This window comes from Syngnathus typhle, linkage group LG5 (assembly GCF_033458585.1).
Source record: "Syngnathus typhle isolate RoL2023-S1 ecotype Sweden linkage group LG5, RoL_Styp_1.0, whole genome shotgun sequence".
Lineage (NCBI taxonomy): Eukaryota > Metazoa > Chordata > Actinopteri > Syngnathiformes > Syngnathidae > Syngnathus > Syngnathus typhle.
In genome coordinates, this window is record NC_083742.1 from 14,836,034 (window position 1) to 14,850,749 (window position 14,716).

General features: G+C 42.4%; 3 protein-coding genes across 4 annotated transcripts; 1 reads left to right on the top strand and 2 right to left on the bottom strand.

Moving 5' to 3' along the window:
* Positions 1-3,886: 3,886 nt before the first annotated feature.
* Positions 3,887-6,440, bottom strand: pcna (proliferating cell nuclear antigen). The gene is made up of 6 exons (XM_061279478.1): positions 5,980-6,440; positions 4,946-5,043; positions 4,801-4,868; positions 4,525-4,719; positions 4,313-4,436; positions 3,887-4,206 (listed from the first exon to the last, which is right to left on the bottom strand). The coding sequence occupies exons 1-6, from the start codon at positions 6,198-6,200 to the stop codon at positions 4,130-4,132; spliced, it is 783 nt and encodes a 260-aa protein (XP_061135462.1). The 5' UTR covers positions 6,201-6,440; the 3' UTR covers positions 3,887-4,129.
* A 360-nt stretch (positions 6,441-6,800) lies between these two features.
* zgc:152830 (uncharacterized protein LOC767682 homolog) lies at positions 6,801-10,901 on the bottom strand. Its single transcript, XM_061279432.1, has 16 exons — positions 10,790-10,901; positions 10,219-10,260; positions 10,023-10,113; positions 9,582-9,730; positions 9,404-9,512; positions 9,104-9,231; positions 8,930-9,029; positions 8,656-8,731; positions 8,495-8,580; positions 8,301-8,405; positions 8,003-8,078; positions 7,788-7,906; positions 7,602-7,685; positions 7,459-7,516; positions 7,161-7,342; positions 6,801-7,086 (listed from the first exon to the last, which is right to left on the bottom strand). The coding sequence occupies exons 1-16, from the start codon at positions 10,798-10,800 to the stop codon at positions 6,952-6,954; spliced, it is 1,551 nt and encodes a 516-aa protein (XP_061135416.1). The 5' UTR covers positions 10,801-10,901; the 3' UTR covers positions 6,801-6,951.
* A 261-nt stretch (positions 10,902-11,162) lies between these two features.
* fahd2a (fumarylacetoacetate hydrolase domain containing 2A) lies at positions 11,163-13,929 on the top strand. 2 transcript variants are annotated; one of them, XM_061279632.1, is made up of 8 exons: positions 11,163-11,465; positions 11,782-12,044; positions 12,121-12,337; positions 12,616-12,675; positions 12,738-12,900; positions 13,022-13,130; positions 13,498-13,585; positions 13,712-13,929. In XM_061279632.1, the coding sequence occupies exons 2-8, from the start codon at positions 11,782-11,784 to the stop codon at positions 13,772-13,774; spliced, it is 963 nt and encodes a 320-aa protein (XP_061135616.1). In that variant the 5' UTR covers positions 11,163-11,465; the 3' UTR covers positions 13,775-13,929. The 2 variants fall into 2 exon arrangements, with proteins under 2 accessions (XP_061135616.1, XP_061135617.1); XM_061279633.1 differs by having other exon boundaries at positions 11,163-11,354.
* Positions 13,930-14,716: the final 787 nt, after the last annotated feature.

Sequence of the window (14,716 nt, forward strand, 5' to 3'; positions counted from 1 at the left end):
CTTTGACAGTCCTAATAAAAATACAAATGTTATCTAATTGCATTCTGTGGGCTGTTTGCTCAAATAAAGGTGCTAGAATTAAAATTAACTTGTTCAGTACGTGTGACCATTTTCAGCATCATCGACTTGGCAATGAAAAATAGCCATTAAGGCATCATTTAAATCACACGTCTAACATTTGTCCTGAACGTATAAATTAACTTGAGGTGATTCTCATCCTCCTCTTCCTTGACTTTTCGGCGTGAAACCGAAAGTGGGGATGAGGAAGCCATGTCATTATCATGCTAATGTGGGTGGGGATGACTTTGACGTGAGGAGCACGGTCACAGATACAAGTGTGCCTGCTGTGAGTCTTGCAGAGTCAAATCAAAGCGAGCTGTTGGAGGTGGGGGGGGGGGGGGGCGGATGATTAAATGAAGGGAATCCCTTCATAACCTGACACCAGGAATATTTGATCGCGTGCGTGTATGTCGCTGCCATGTGCCTTTGAGCATCAATAATCCATGCAGCCGCCTGCAGAGCTCCGCCGGCTTATGTAAGAGTGTCACAGGTCTGGAAAGCAGATGGATGGCGCCACCCTAAACCACCGCTACCGCTGTTAAAAAAGACGCTCCTCTTTCTCGTCATGTTACCGATGAGTCTCGAAATGGGCTCACTCCCAATTAGGAATTTAACCAAGCGCACACGTCCAACATTAAAAGACAACCTCCAAAGTTCACTCACACGCGGTCGCCATCGATGCATCACGGCACCGATGATGTCATTTCAAAGGGCCGGCTCTACTTTTGTCTAAATGGCGCTTGTGAGTCAAACAGTTTATAATAACGCACAATGATTACATTGTTTTGCAAAATGTCTCAAAGATTTTGCATTTTTTGAAATGGTAGTATTCTTGGAGTTTTTTTGGCATATAGAAAAAGCTACTCCTTAAACAAGAGAACGCTGACTTTCAACACATACCGACAGTTTGCATCCTTCTTATCTCCCGGACTAAAATCCCCTGCCACTGTAAAGCAATTTAAAAGCAGGACAGATAGAGAAGAAAAAAAGATGGAGGAGGGCAAGGGCACGATAACAAGCTGGAGATCAGGTGATAGGAATAGAACAGGTCAGCTGAGAGTTCCACATAACATGAATTCAACTGTTTGACCTTATGTTCATAAAGCATTTACTTTAGTGCACTTTATGACCTCTTCATTAAAGAAACAGCTTGCACGCACAAATTAATTATACGAGCAATTACCCTTGCGAAGTGGTGAAGAGATTAGTGTTAACCCATTCGTCAAGGAACGAAGCACATTTCATAACCTGAGTTCAATTTGGATCTCGCATTGCTTAAAATGATGCAGCAGGAGCACATGACACCACCACCCAAAATCATGCAATCCTTTCAACGTTCTAGCGTGTGTCACAGCTGACTTGGAGAGTTTTGCGCCACCTTGTGGCTACTTGCCCGGTCATGTGATACAAACAAAAGATCATCATTTATTTTTTAAAAAAAGTACCTAAACAGGTTTGAAAACAAACAGTTCTTAAAGATTACAGTCAAATGTTTTGAACTTCAAAGTTAAATACAACTGAACCGTATTTAAGGAGTTATTCTTTTGTGTGCCACTAGAGGGTGTCTGCATAAAACTGATTATGCCTGCACCACACTTTGAGAATGGCTGCGAGAACAAAGCCTAACCCGATCAGAGTGAGGAGAGACCATCTGCCTTGAACAGCTGCATTCAGAATGCAAGCAGGCTTTACTGTTGTGTAGTTATTAAGTCCGTAATGATGGGATGAAGCATATCAGCTATTAGAGAGCAAAACTCAATTATGATTGGGCTTCTTTTTCATTTTGCTTTCAGGAAGTAATTAAATTGAACCTTAATGTCACTAGTTAATTAAACCTCTTAAAATGACTGCAGTGGTATTTTTTTTTTTTTTTGGTAAATCATTATCAGTGGAGTACTTACTGTACTCTGCCTCAGACGACACGCTCGTCTTCCGATCACTCGGGATGTTCTGTTGTGGAAACCACACAAAGAAAAGGGAATATCTCAGGACACTGGAAGGGATTTAAACACTCAGGTATTAAGAATTAGGATACATAAATGTCCATTTGGTATAAATAAATCCACCTCCCAAAAATAAAGCCTATTCCCCCCTTCTTCCTGAAGGCTCATTTCAGTTGAGCCATTTTATCAGATGAATTTTCATATTTCGGAGTAAGGATTACGCTGGCAGACACTTTTAATCTGCTCGCTCACGTCAGCAATTTTTTTTTGTGTTCTACGCTTTATTTTACTTTTAACCAGGCTGCTGTACTCAAAATAACTTTGCTGTAACTGTCTGGCTATGAGAAAAAACAAATTTTGCAATGCATCCTGGACTGCTTGCCAGCCAGTTGCAGTTTTAAACAATGCAAGCATAAAGGAGAACATACAAACTGATCTTGAAACCTGAACGGCAGAACTTTGAGTAGGAGTGCTTTTCTGTAAACAGTAGTGGCAGTGAACTCAATGCAGCTTTTTTTTTTCCCCCGACAAGCGGCAGCTTCCAAAACGTAAAGAATAATTACATTTTCAAAATGAGTCATTGGACCACACACGGGAAGAGCGCTCGTTCCTCTGCTGCTTCTTGGAGAAGCTTTTTGTTTTGATGGGGTTCAAATCAAGGTGGTTCCCCTGGCACCAATTAAGAAGATGGATGATCTCAGGGTGTAAGGTTATCTCATCATTGGAAGAGACATCAGACCTACCACAGCTGGGTCTGCAAACGTCACCAGGATGTTGGAAGGTGAATGAAGGAATCTAGTAGGGGGCACAGCACAAATCCTCCGAAATAAATAAATACATGTCAATGTGTGACAAAAATAATAAATAAATACATATTGAAATCATTGATATCACTTACCCCCAGGCTTGTGTTCCTCCACATCACACATTTGAAGTTCCATTAATATTGTTGCCAGAACTGTAGAGGATGTGTGATTTAAATGAATGATAAAATACAGAATGTTGTTAGCACGCTTGGCTAAATATGTGGCCATCATAATTGGCCTGCACTTTATGTTTCTGAAGTAAGCACATGAAAACCTTCACATCGTACAAACAAAAGAAGTATTTATGCAGCCAATACGCATTTAGCTAAGAAAATGTAAATGAATAATTTAAAAACAACCACAACCAGTGACCTTACGGGTTTGGTTCAATTCAACTTTAATACATTTAAAATGTAAATCTTGTTCCGTTATATTTTAAAATAAAGGCCCTAATATTGTATTATAATTTGAGTGTTAAAAAGATTAAAACGCAAACCGTGTTAGCAGGCGAGGATAGCTTGGTTGGCTAAATGATTAAAGTCATAGACTAGCATGTGTTCACACAAATTGACGCTACAGGAAGGGCAGATTCAATCCGAATGACAGAACAGATTAAAAGGCTTTGCGAAAAGATTAAAACTATCTGACCCCAAAAAAGATGACTTATTAGAAGATTTACTCGCTTGGATGTTTGATGAGCGACTTCCAGGACGATCGCGTAAATGTGTCTGCTTGCCTCGTAAATCTGAGTGATGTAATTTCTCTGAAAGGGATTTCAAAAGCAATTTGTTGAAACTGAGAATAGACGCTTGGTGGCGCATGTCAGCAAGATAACAACAGCGACATCTGGTGGCCGCATGCACTCACTGACACCACTTTTTACAGCCTCCGTCATCGAGGCTATATTACCAATTTAGCAAAGTTTCAGACAAAGTTGGCAACACATATCCCCACTAATCACATTACAACAGTTAGCTAAATTTTAAACTCGTTTGGAAACTTTTAGAAACTACTGAAAAGCATAAAAATAGTTATTTGCAGCTCTAATCATAAGATAAAACCAGCAAGAAGCTGGGAAAAAGTTGATCAATTTTATTTGGGAATTGGGTGGATGGCATGAAACCACAAAATATTTACAAATACGTATCTACAACAACAAACTGCAAGTGTGGATGCAAAAAGAGACAACAAGACTCTCCGAGTGCTGACATCGCCACACAATCGGGAATGCATCACTCGATAAGTTTCCAAACGTTGACACTTAAACCCATGCGCAGCACGACGTGCTTCTTCATCCTTCTTTGTTGACTTTCCGCCTACTCAAGAAGACTCTTCGTCGATCTTAGGCGCCAGGTAGTATTTGACGTGGCCCATGTCAGCAATCTTATATTCCACCACTGCACAAATGAAATCCCCGGCCCGACAAAAAATGGATGTTAAGACAAGATGGAATACGGTACTCAGTGGTGCTTTTAGGAGATGTTATGTCGCCGTGTCGCTTACCGAGAGGAATGTCCGCTGACATGCTGAGGGTGACTGTCTTGGACAGGGGAGTGGCTTTGGTGAAGAAGTTCAAGTAGTTGAGAGCAAAGATGAGCTGAACTGGCTCATTCATCTCAATAGTCACCTAGATGACATTCAGAATAGTTACATGAAAACAGTTCTTTTTTTTTTTTTAAATCATTACTGTTTACTGAAATTTATTTAAGACTCACCGCCTCCTCCTCCTTGTCCACATTGCTTGTTTGGGACAGCTTGATGTTTCCCGTGCCCAGCTCGCCACTAGCAGAGAACTTGACGCCATCCTTGGCGCAGGAGATCATGACGGCGTCTCCAATCTGCGAGAGATCGCGGCAAATGCGGGCAAACTCCCCTGATGGCATCTTGATCACACAGCTGTACTCCTGCTCCTGTGAACGTGGACGAGAGAAGGTCGGAAACCGTTGCATCGCCAAGCCGCGACAAGACCCAAAACCTTAATGGGACCTTACTGGAATTCCCAGCTGCTCCACATCGAGGTCCATCAACTTCATCTCATAATCTGACACCTTCTCCTGGTCTAAAAAAATAAAAGCACTGTTAAAGAAAACGCAAACAAAAATAGCACAGAGTAGACTGGATTGTCCGTCAACTTACTGATGGTCTCGAAGACAAGCGCGAGTGTGTCTGCATTGTCGTCCGCTCGAACGGTGATGATGTCTTCATTTCCGGCGCACTTCAGGATCTTGGACATACTGGAAATTGAAAAAATGGTCAACTAAATCATGTCTACAATCATTTTAAGGGACATTTTATGCAACTTACGGTTTAAAATAAACTATGCTAATGAATGTTGTTATCAACCTACATTCCTTTGACTAGACAGGTTATGTTGGAGGTCATCTGTAAATATTTCAATTTTGTTAAATATATCCACAAACAACCCACTTTCAAACAATTTTGCCACTTATGTCTGTGTACATTTCTAGTCATTCAAAATAATAGCAATCGTTTTGTTGATGGTTTTGTTGATTATTCTTACATTTCTAATAAAGCTATATTTTATTAATGAAAAAAAAATCACGAAAATTTTAAAGAATGAATCGAGATCATTACAGTAATACCCACCACCGCGCCTTGTCAATCCTATGCAAATGAGGCATGACGTCAGGGTGACTCGCTCCCGGAAGTGAAAATTCCCGGGTTCAAGAAATATTCCCGCCAAGTCTCAAATTGGCGCTCAAGTCAGGTTGGCACCCAATGACGAGTTCGGTGAACGAACAATGATAATGCGAAAGACTCGAGAGGCTTTGTATCTTAATAACATTCTTACGACACGCCTAAGTCGTTTCTATTACGCATATTGAAGGCTGTTACAGGCAACTCCATTTGGAGGAACATGCCCGGGCATCTCCGCCATGATGGCTACCTTTCTTTTTGCCCCTATTCGAACTTTCTTTGAGCATCACAATGAGACAAAAAAGTCGCAATACGGACAGTGTTGACATGAAGATTAAAGCACTTCCTAGTCATGCGGAATGTTACCTAAATTAACCAACAGACAGACACTTGTGTAAAGCTGCAATCCGAAGTTTGCCTCACGTAACAAATAAGTTAGCAATTGGCCACCACTTCTTTTAATGGCGGCTAACACTCGTTCTGAATAAATTCAAAAATGTTATTTGACTGACCTGCCCAGGTTGACTCCCATGGCGAGGTTTCTGTCGCAGCGGTACGAGTCGAAGCCGTCACTGCGGAGGGTAAGCTGCACCAGGGAGACGTGAGAGGAGTCCATGCTCTGCAGCGAGATGCCGGACGAGCTGACATCCCAGCACGCCTCAGTGATCAGATCCTTCAAGGCCTCCAGCACCTTCTTCAAGATGGATCCTTGGACCAAGCGAGCCTCAAACATACTTGCTGTTGTGTTTGCTGAAAAGTTGGAATGGATAAAGACGGAGCAGTCGGAGTTACTTCCTCAAAGTCGGGGGTAGGTATTAATAAAGGCCGAGATTTGGAATTAGGAACAAGAAATAGGAGCCTTGGGTTAAGTCTTTGTCCCTGGTTAATCGAAAGAAGTACAATGTGACGACTAGGCGGAGGATTTGAAGCGTTTACGCGCGCCACAGCTATGTTATAATGGTATGGCGCAGCAACGTCATTTCCGCTACCGGTGTAGACTGCGCCTCTTCCACCAGGAAATCGGGTCTTAAAGGCGGCCATTTTGAAGAGGTCAACCCATCGAATCCCAACCTTAAGAGTTAATACGCGTATTTCACGTTATAAAATTCTAAAGGTAAACCAACAATCAAAAACATCACAGAAAGAGAGATGTTCTCATCTCAGTTAATTCACAAAAGTAGTCATTTTCACAGTGGGTGCCGTTTATTTCCCTCGGTGTTGGGCGTTGGCAAATGACGTTTACGTGCATTACCGCCGTCTACTGGTATGGAGGATGGTTCTAGTACTAAGTCGAGCCGTTTCTTGAAGCCAGAAGAAAATGGACTCCAAAAGATTAAATGTCCAATGTATATTTATTGACCAATGAAAAAAGCTTAGCATAAAGCCACACTTTTACGATTACAACCTTTTTCATACTGCTTTTTCTCCTCTCTGTGTAGTTTTGTGCCACTTGAGGCCAATCGTATTTCAAACGGTCGGACCGCTTAGAGGTCGGACAGGAAGTAGTTGGTTGCCATGGCGAGGATGGGCGCTCCCGTTGGCACACCAGGGAAGGGACCGCTGGAGCCAGCGATGTCGATGTGGGAGTATGGCAGAGGTGCCTCAGAATCCACACCATGCTGCATCAAAGTAAAGGTAATTTTAAATCTGAGGAGACAATGCAGCAAGTGAGTCATTTCTCCTTGTGACCCACCTTGTGCAGGCCCGACGCCATGATGAGGAAAGCCGCTGGAGTCTGATGTCCTCGAGGGGTCGCAGAAGATGGCAAGTTGTTGCACTGGAGAATATCCTCGTACTCGGATTTACCCTTATGAAACTCGTAGTCCTCCCTCCTGATGCTGGACACTTCGAAGAGGTCTCCCAGCACCTCTCCAGCTGCATGACGATAAAGGCAAGAACACAAATTTAAATTTGTTGATTAAAAAAATCTAGTTTTAAATCTTTGATTGGGTAATCCCTGTAGTGTTGCAGCCATAGAATTAATTGTTCACCTTTTTGCCACTGAGCTGCATTTCCGGTGCGATGGGCGGGTCCGTTGTCCATGATTATCTGCAGAGAAATTCACAGCAGAAAAACCTCAACTCGAATATCACACTACCATCCATTGTCATCCAGTGATGGAGTCAGCTCTCACAGAATAGTTGGGTCCCATGGCTCTGATAGCATGGCCGGTTAGAGTCGCAATTGTGAACAGCTGCGGGGAAGTCTCGTGCACAGCCTGTGTAAAAAATAATGCAAATAGCATCAAAACCCTGTTCAAGAAAAATCCTCAAATGCAGCCTGATGATTGGTATGCGTGTCCCCTAAAACCTGAGCTGACCTTCTCTTTCATCTCACAAAGCAGGTCAACCATCACCATGCGTCCCTCGGCATCCGTGTTGCCGACTCTGACTCGGCGTCCAGCACGAGAGACCACCAGCTCGTCCGCCACGTAGCAGTCTGAAACACAAAGGTACAGTACATTCAAATGTGCCACTATCAAGCTTTTTTTCCCTCCTCTACTTAGATTCAGCACTATCATAAAATGTCACTGACCTGAACCCACACTGTTGCGCACCATAGCCATGGAACCAACAACCTTCAAGTTTTTGGGCTTCAGCTTTGCCAAAATCTAAAATGGGAAACTATTAGTGGCATTCAGCATGTTCAGTTCTCCCCCTGCCTATTTGCGGTTTTACATTTCAAAGGGTAAGGTAACAAGAAGAAACGTGGTGGAAATTCAGGATTTCATTTTCAGTTCAAGTCAGTGGTAGTCACTCAATATCTGGCTATATCTTATTGATTATTGAGGATTACACACAGTCACTTGTGACAGACTGTCAGTGCAACTCACCTGGAAGAAGCCGGCAACAGCAGCAGCACCACACTTGTCTCTGTGCATACCTGCCATGAAGCCGCCAGCCTTGATGTCTGCTCCGCCCGTGTCATACGTGATGCCCTGTATGCCAATTAACACAAATCCTGTTTTTAGCAGATGTAAAAAAAAACAAAAAAAAACTGCGTGGGCATCGCATCTTCTCCTCTCACCTTGCCCACCAGCATGAGCGTCTTCTGGATAGGGCCCTCGCCACAGTACTGCAACTTAATGACTCTGGCCTGGTGACGTGGTACACCTGTACAAAAGAGGGGAACGTGAATGGGGGCGCGCTAGCAAGGAGCATGCTCGCAACAAGACGTGCGGCTCTTACTGTTGGCACAGCGGTTGACAGCAGCCAGGCAGGGGTACTCCCTCTCCAGGAATTTTACATCACTTATCACTTCTACCTAAAGGGAACACACAATTTCACATCACATCAGGGTTTCCAAACCTTCAGGGCCTCATACATTATAGCAAGTATTGTCAGAAAAATGAAGCGGTGCTTGTGGAAAAGCAATTCATTATTCGGCCTGTCACAGTCGTACTGAAAATAGATATGAACAAAGGAACGCAGAACAAACAGGATTAGTCCTTGGTTTAACTACCTGCACGGGGCTGTTCTTGAAGAGTTCCACAACGTACTCGGCCACGCGAGGAGCAGCCATTCGCTCAGGATCCGAGCCGCCGATGTCGCGGCATGCCAGCCTAAGAAACGAGAATTTTCTATCAAGGATTGAATGGCACAATTATGAGAATAAGGTGAACTCATTTGACTGTACCGTCCACTTTCCAGACCGCCAACCAGATCCACCAGGCTTTTTCCCAGGTTTGCCTGAGGCACCCAGAGACCCAGCACGCACGCCTTGTGGTTGGACGATTTGATATTCGCCTCCCTCACTTCTAGAGGCTATTATAGGAAAAACACACGGTGAGCATCATTTAGAATACGCATGTAACTCCCACAAATGTCAAGTTAACATTACATAACGTTATGCTCCAGAGTTGTATGCCCCATAGAATTTACGCACCAAAAAAAAAAGGGTCAAGTCAATCCAAACAAAGTAATGTGTTCATTTTACCATGTAGAGCGCATGAAGAGCCCCAAGTGCAGCCACCAGCGTGCTGTTCTTATAGTCCTTGTGTTGAGGACACACCAGCAGGGGGCGTTGCAATCCTGCTTTCAATGCCCTGAAATGACAAGTGTGAGAAATAAGAGAAAATAAAACTAGAGATCTTCCTGCCATGTAGCATACCAACCGCTTCATAGCATTGACAGCCGCGTCGCTGAAGCGTCTGACATCATCGTAGTCACGGTTGACGGGGCCGGTAGCGGAAAACACCAATCGGTTGCCAGGGAGACCTGGGACCTTCAGGACTACCACCTCTTCCCCCAGACCACTGTCCACCTGTTATGTGATTTCATCACCGTTGAAGCTTCAGTCGTAAACCAACTGTGTGTTTATTAATAAAGAGGCTGTCGAATCTGCAACTTCTTTATTGTCAAAGTGCATTTTGTCTCACATAAGTGGCAAGGACTTGGTCAGTGAATATATTAGTTTGCCTTGAAAGTTCTGCTTTAAAAGGGCAGCAATTCACAAATCCTTCCAAATTTTTGTTAGACATTTTGACTTAATATATCGCAGTGGTGCATTTGGGCATTTCTTCGTTTGTGGATGGGTCATCACCTAGTGGACTTACAGTGTTGTAGTCCTGCAGGGGGGCTTTCAGACATTCAAGTGTGGAGGGCAAATCATCATGGCTCTGCGCTATCAAAACGACGCCATCAAATCTGAAAGTGCAAAAAAAAAATATAACCAACAAAATGTCTGCAGAGGATATGCAAGCTATCGACAACAACAAAAAGAGGATGTGTTCCCTTTCTTCTGGTACTCACTTCTGGTCCTTGAGATCAGTGGTCCACTCAATGGGCTGCACACTAGCAGAAAAAGAAAAAAAAAGTTTTTGTTTTTTTTGGGTTAAACTTGGGCAACTTTATGAAAAGATGAGACTTGAAGATGCCAGACGTCAGTGCAAGTTCATGATAAGGAATAATCACAGTAAGGGAGACCTTTGCTCATTCAGTCCTTATCTCTAAACCTCCATTCTGCCTTGATGTGCACTTTTTTAAAATATTTTTAAAGAGCCAACTTCACAAAATACGTTTGTCAGGCAGACCTTTAGGACCAAAATACTCAAATGAGTCATGCACGACATAATAGCTGAATAAATTCAAATTAAGACGTAGAAATTTAATTACCTAATCAAATAAATATCAATACAAGCTCAAATCACAGATGAATTATGATTCTCTTCAATTAAATGCTATGTAGTAGTCCACTGTCAAAATAAAAAGTACCAGCTAAACAAACCTTTAAACGGGTTCAGAGTTCTAAATTTAACTTAGTAGTTTGGTTAGCTCTCAGTCGCAATCTTGTTATGGGGTCAGTGGTAAGATTCCGTTTTACCTGGTGCACATCGTGGTGGTCGTCCTGCTTCGTCTACGACCGAGAAGTGAAAAAGAAATGACTGCTCGGCGGTGACAACGGGGTTTACCGTTTGGTCACATGATCTGAGCACCCGTTGCCTTCACATGTATTCAAAAAAATCGGAATATCCTCAGTGTTTATCGTAGCGATTATATTTAAAAAAAATAGCATCATATTATCGAGCTAGTACGTTAAATATAAAAGCGATATAATCGATAATATTTTAAAATAATGCTATTGGACGATAAATAACTGTTTCAGAGGGTTTATTTGGACGATTTGGAAAATTTCGGTTAGCTTAGAATCGATTTCTGTTGCCTGATGGGAATTGTAGTTTTTGATCAAACAAAGCATTAGACTGCAGCTTTTTTTTTTTTTAAATCAACAAATCTATGTTTCTTTGGACAATCACGATTGTTGCCATGAATCTGTATATTAATTTGACATTTCTTCCAGAAACAATAGTTAGCGAGAGACGAATGAATAGAAATATGAGAAGCTAAGCGGAAGTTGTGAAGGTAGAGCTTTGTGCGTACGACAAGAGGTTAGTATTAACCAGAGACTGTGCAAAGGGCATTACATGGTTGAATGACGCTTTTGCATATTAACTTTATGAAATGAAGTGAGAATAGATCAGACACCGCTCGAGTTTCAGGTAAGCAACATAGCTATGAGGTTGCTTTTTTTTTTTTTTTTTTGTAAGAGTGGAAGGGGGGGGGCGTTGCTGAGTTTGAGCTGCATTAAAAAAATGCAATTCTGGTTGAGTTTTCCACTTATCAGGCTTAATGTAATCATCATCTTCCCTCTTCTTAAACGCCGTTGCTTGAGACCATGCCGAGCTATATTTGCTGAGTGGAAATGTACACAAGCCACAGGGAATGATTAAACAACCAAATGAACCTTTACTGCAACTGTAACCTTATGAAATTCTATTTTACCAACAACAGTTGCACTTCTTTTGTTACCAACAGATGAGGGCTCTTCTTGGCTCCTTGCGCAACCGGAGTTTGCTCTCTCGGAGTTACTCAGTGACCCCGCAGCGACGGGGTCTGTGTAACGCACCTATGCGTCTAGTGCAGTTTCATCACCACGGTGATGGAGAAGGAGTCAGAGTTGGGGTGGAGCAGGACCTAGGCCTCGATGTGGTGGACCTCAGGGCGTTTGACCCCTCCATGCCTTCCACTCTGAAAGAGCTTCTGGAGATGGGAGATAAAGGCCTGGATTGTGCATGGAGGTATCTTGAGTGTATGGACTTCTGTACATAATATTCCTGTTTGTTAAACATGACAATTTCTTCATCCTCACCTCAGGGCACTGTCTTCTGGCCAGTGTGTGCTAAAGCGCTCGGACATCAGGCTGTTGTCTCCCATTTTAGCCCCGGAGAAGGTAGTTTGTGTGGGTCTAAACTACCGTGACCACTGCCTGGAACAGAACGCCCCCATCCCAAAAGAGCCCATCATCTTCAGCAAGTTTCCCAATGCAATCACGGGCCCATATGATGACATTTTTCTTCCTTCCGAGAGCCAGGTGAGTTCCAAGAGGCCAGAACAACTGATAGTAAAAGCGAAATAAATTCATGTTGATTAGAAAAATCACAAATTCTGTCTATCACTGTCATGATCCACTGAGTGACATTTTAGCCTTATTTGGATACTCTAGCCACCAAGCTAAGACTTAAGCATGTTTTTGGACTGGATCTGGACAAAGATTACAATATTATCCAGTGTAGGCTATCATACTTGTTAGGATAAGTGCCTAGAACTGATAAACAACATCCTGACCTTGCTTTATCTTCTGGTGTAAAGGAGGTGGACTGGGAAGTGGAGCTGGCTTTTGTGATTGGACGGCGAGGAAAGCACATCAAGGTGAGCGTCACTGCATGGTTGCCACGCAACAGACTTCTGAGATGTGCCGCCACGCTGTTCAGGAAGAAGAGGCCCTTTCCTACGTGGCGGGCTTCATGGTGGCCAATGACGTCAGCGCGCGTGACTGGCAGATGAAGCGTAATGGAAAGCAGTGGCTGCTCGGAAAGACGTTTGAAAGCTTTTGTCCGCTCGGCCCCGCATTAGTGACCAAAGATGCTGTGCGAGGTGAAGCTTTCCTCTGTTTACCCATATCTACCGGTTGCCATGGCAAAGACAAACTTGCTCAGTTTTGAGGGTATCTGCAAAAAGTACATCAATACTAACTCCAAAATGACATGACCTCCAGATCCTCACAACTTGGGAATTCGTTGCCTGGTCAATGGGGAAAACGTTCAGAGCAGCAGCACCAATCAGATGATCTTCAAGACTGAGGCGCTGATCTCCTGGGTTTCAAAGTAAGACTGTTGTTCCATCTTAAAAAAAAAAAACACTGTGCATTCAACAAACAAAAATCATGAAAAGGTCTGGCTAACATTTTATGAACAGACGAGAATGTCTGTCAAAATGGGAACGCTCTAAGAGTGGGAGATGTTTTCACCGTTATGGGACAGGACAGGACTTCTTTTAATTAATATTTTGAAACTATGGTCCGAACAGCACAGATCCACTTCAGTATCAATGTCTGTGTTTTTGCATATGTACAAATCAAGTTTCATAATTCTGCTAGATAAAGGGCAATTCATAATGATATTGACCTACAAGCTACTCACAGCTTGAGGCATGATAATAGTTTAACTTGTGTGCTTTCTTCCTCCTTTTCAGGTTTGTGACGTTAACTCCCGGAGACGTGTTCCTGACAGGCACACCTCCTGGCGTAGGAGTGTTCAGAAAGCCGCCCGTCTTCCTTAAGGTTTTTTACTTTGTCAAACTGCTCAAAGAAAGTGGTTGGGGGTTGCATGTTGCTGCACACAAGTAACATTTTTCAAACCATAATGAGACATGAGCGGTGTTCGAACTGAATGGTTCTGTCTTTCAGAAAGGAGATGTTGTGGAGTGTCAAATAGACCTGTTGGGATCCATCGTCAACAGAGTGGTTTGAAACGAGAGAAAGTGTGTGGTAAAAAATCATAACTGTTGGAATTGCTTATTTCTCGATGGAAGCAAATTGTTTGATATACGGTATGGCTTCATGTGGCACTTGGGAAAAAAAATGGCAGTAAGCACATAGAAAATAAACTTATTCCAAAATGCAAATTCAGTATTAAGGTTAAATGTGATCTGTGGTCAAATCTATGTGTCAAATTGATGTGGTTGAAAATTATAAGAGATATTTCTTAGTGTGGGTGTATTAATGCTGTATTTATATTGTAGAATAGTTGTAGAATTTTCAGAGCATAAAAGTCACTTTCTTTTCCAAAGTGGCCAAATTATTTATGCATATATATGTGAAAATACACCGCACCCGGGTCACAGCTATATTGTGTGTGTGTGTGTGTGTGTGTGTGTGTGTGTGTGTGTGTGTGTGTGTGTGTGTGTGTGTGTGTGTGTGTGTGTGTGTGTGTATATATATATATATATATATATATATGTCACTCTGGTTAGGTTGGCATCGAAAAAAACGCTCTCGGGTGCTTTAGAGTGCCGAGTTATTCACTGCGCATGAAGAAATGACCACCTCCAACGTTTGGTTTATGTTTAATAAGCATTTTTAATTTTATTGCTTAAATCGCATATATATATATATATATATATATATATATATATATATATATATCTAGACTGAACAGTACATGCAGCTCAACACTGGAGGGCAGTAGAGTTTCATACTGGATTTGTAACTTTTGAATCGTATCTTTGCAAATTAGAGATGATGCTGCCAGAGGCAGATTCCATTGTTGTTGTTTTTTTGTTGCTCACTCATGAGGTATAATTCGTGACAAGGACACCACTTTGAATTAATAATGGCCTCGGAAAATAATTGCACTAATGAAATACCCGAAGACTTCATAAACAAAATAACAAAAAAAAAAAACTCTCAAGT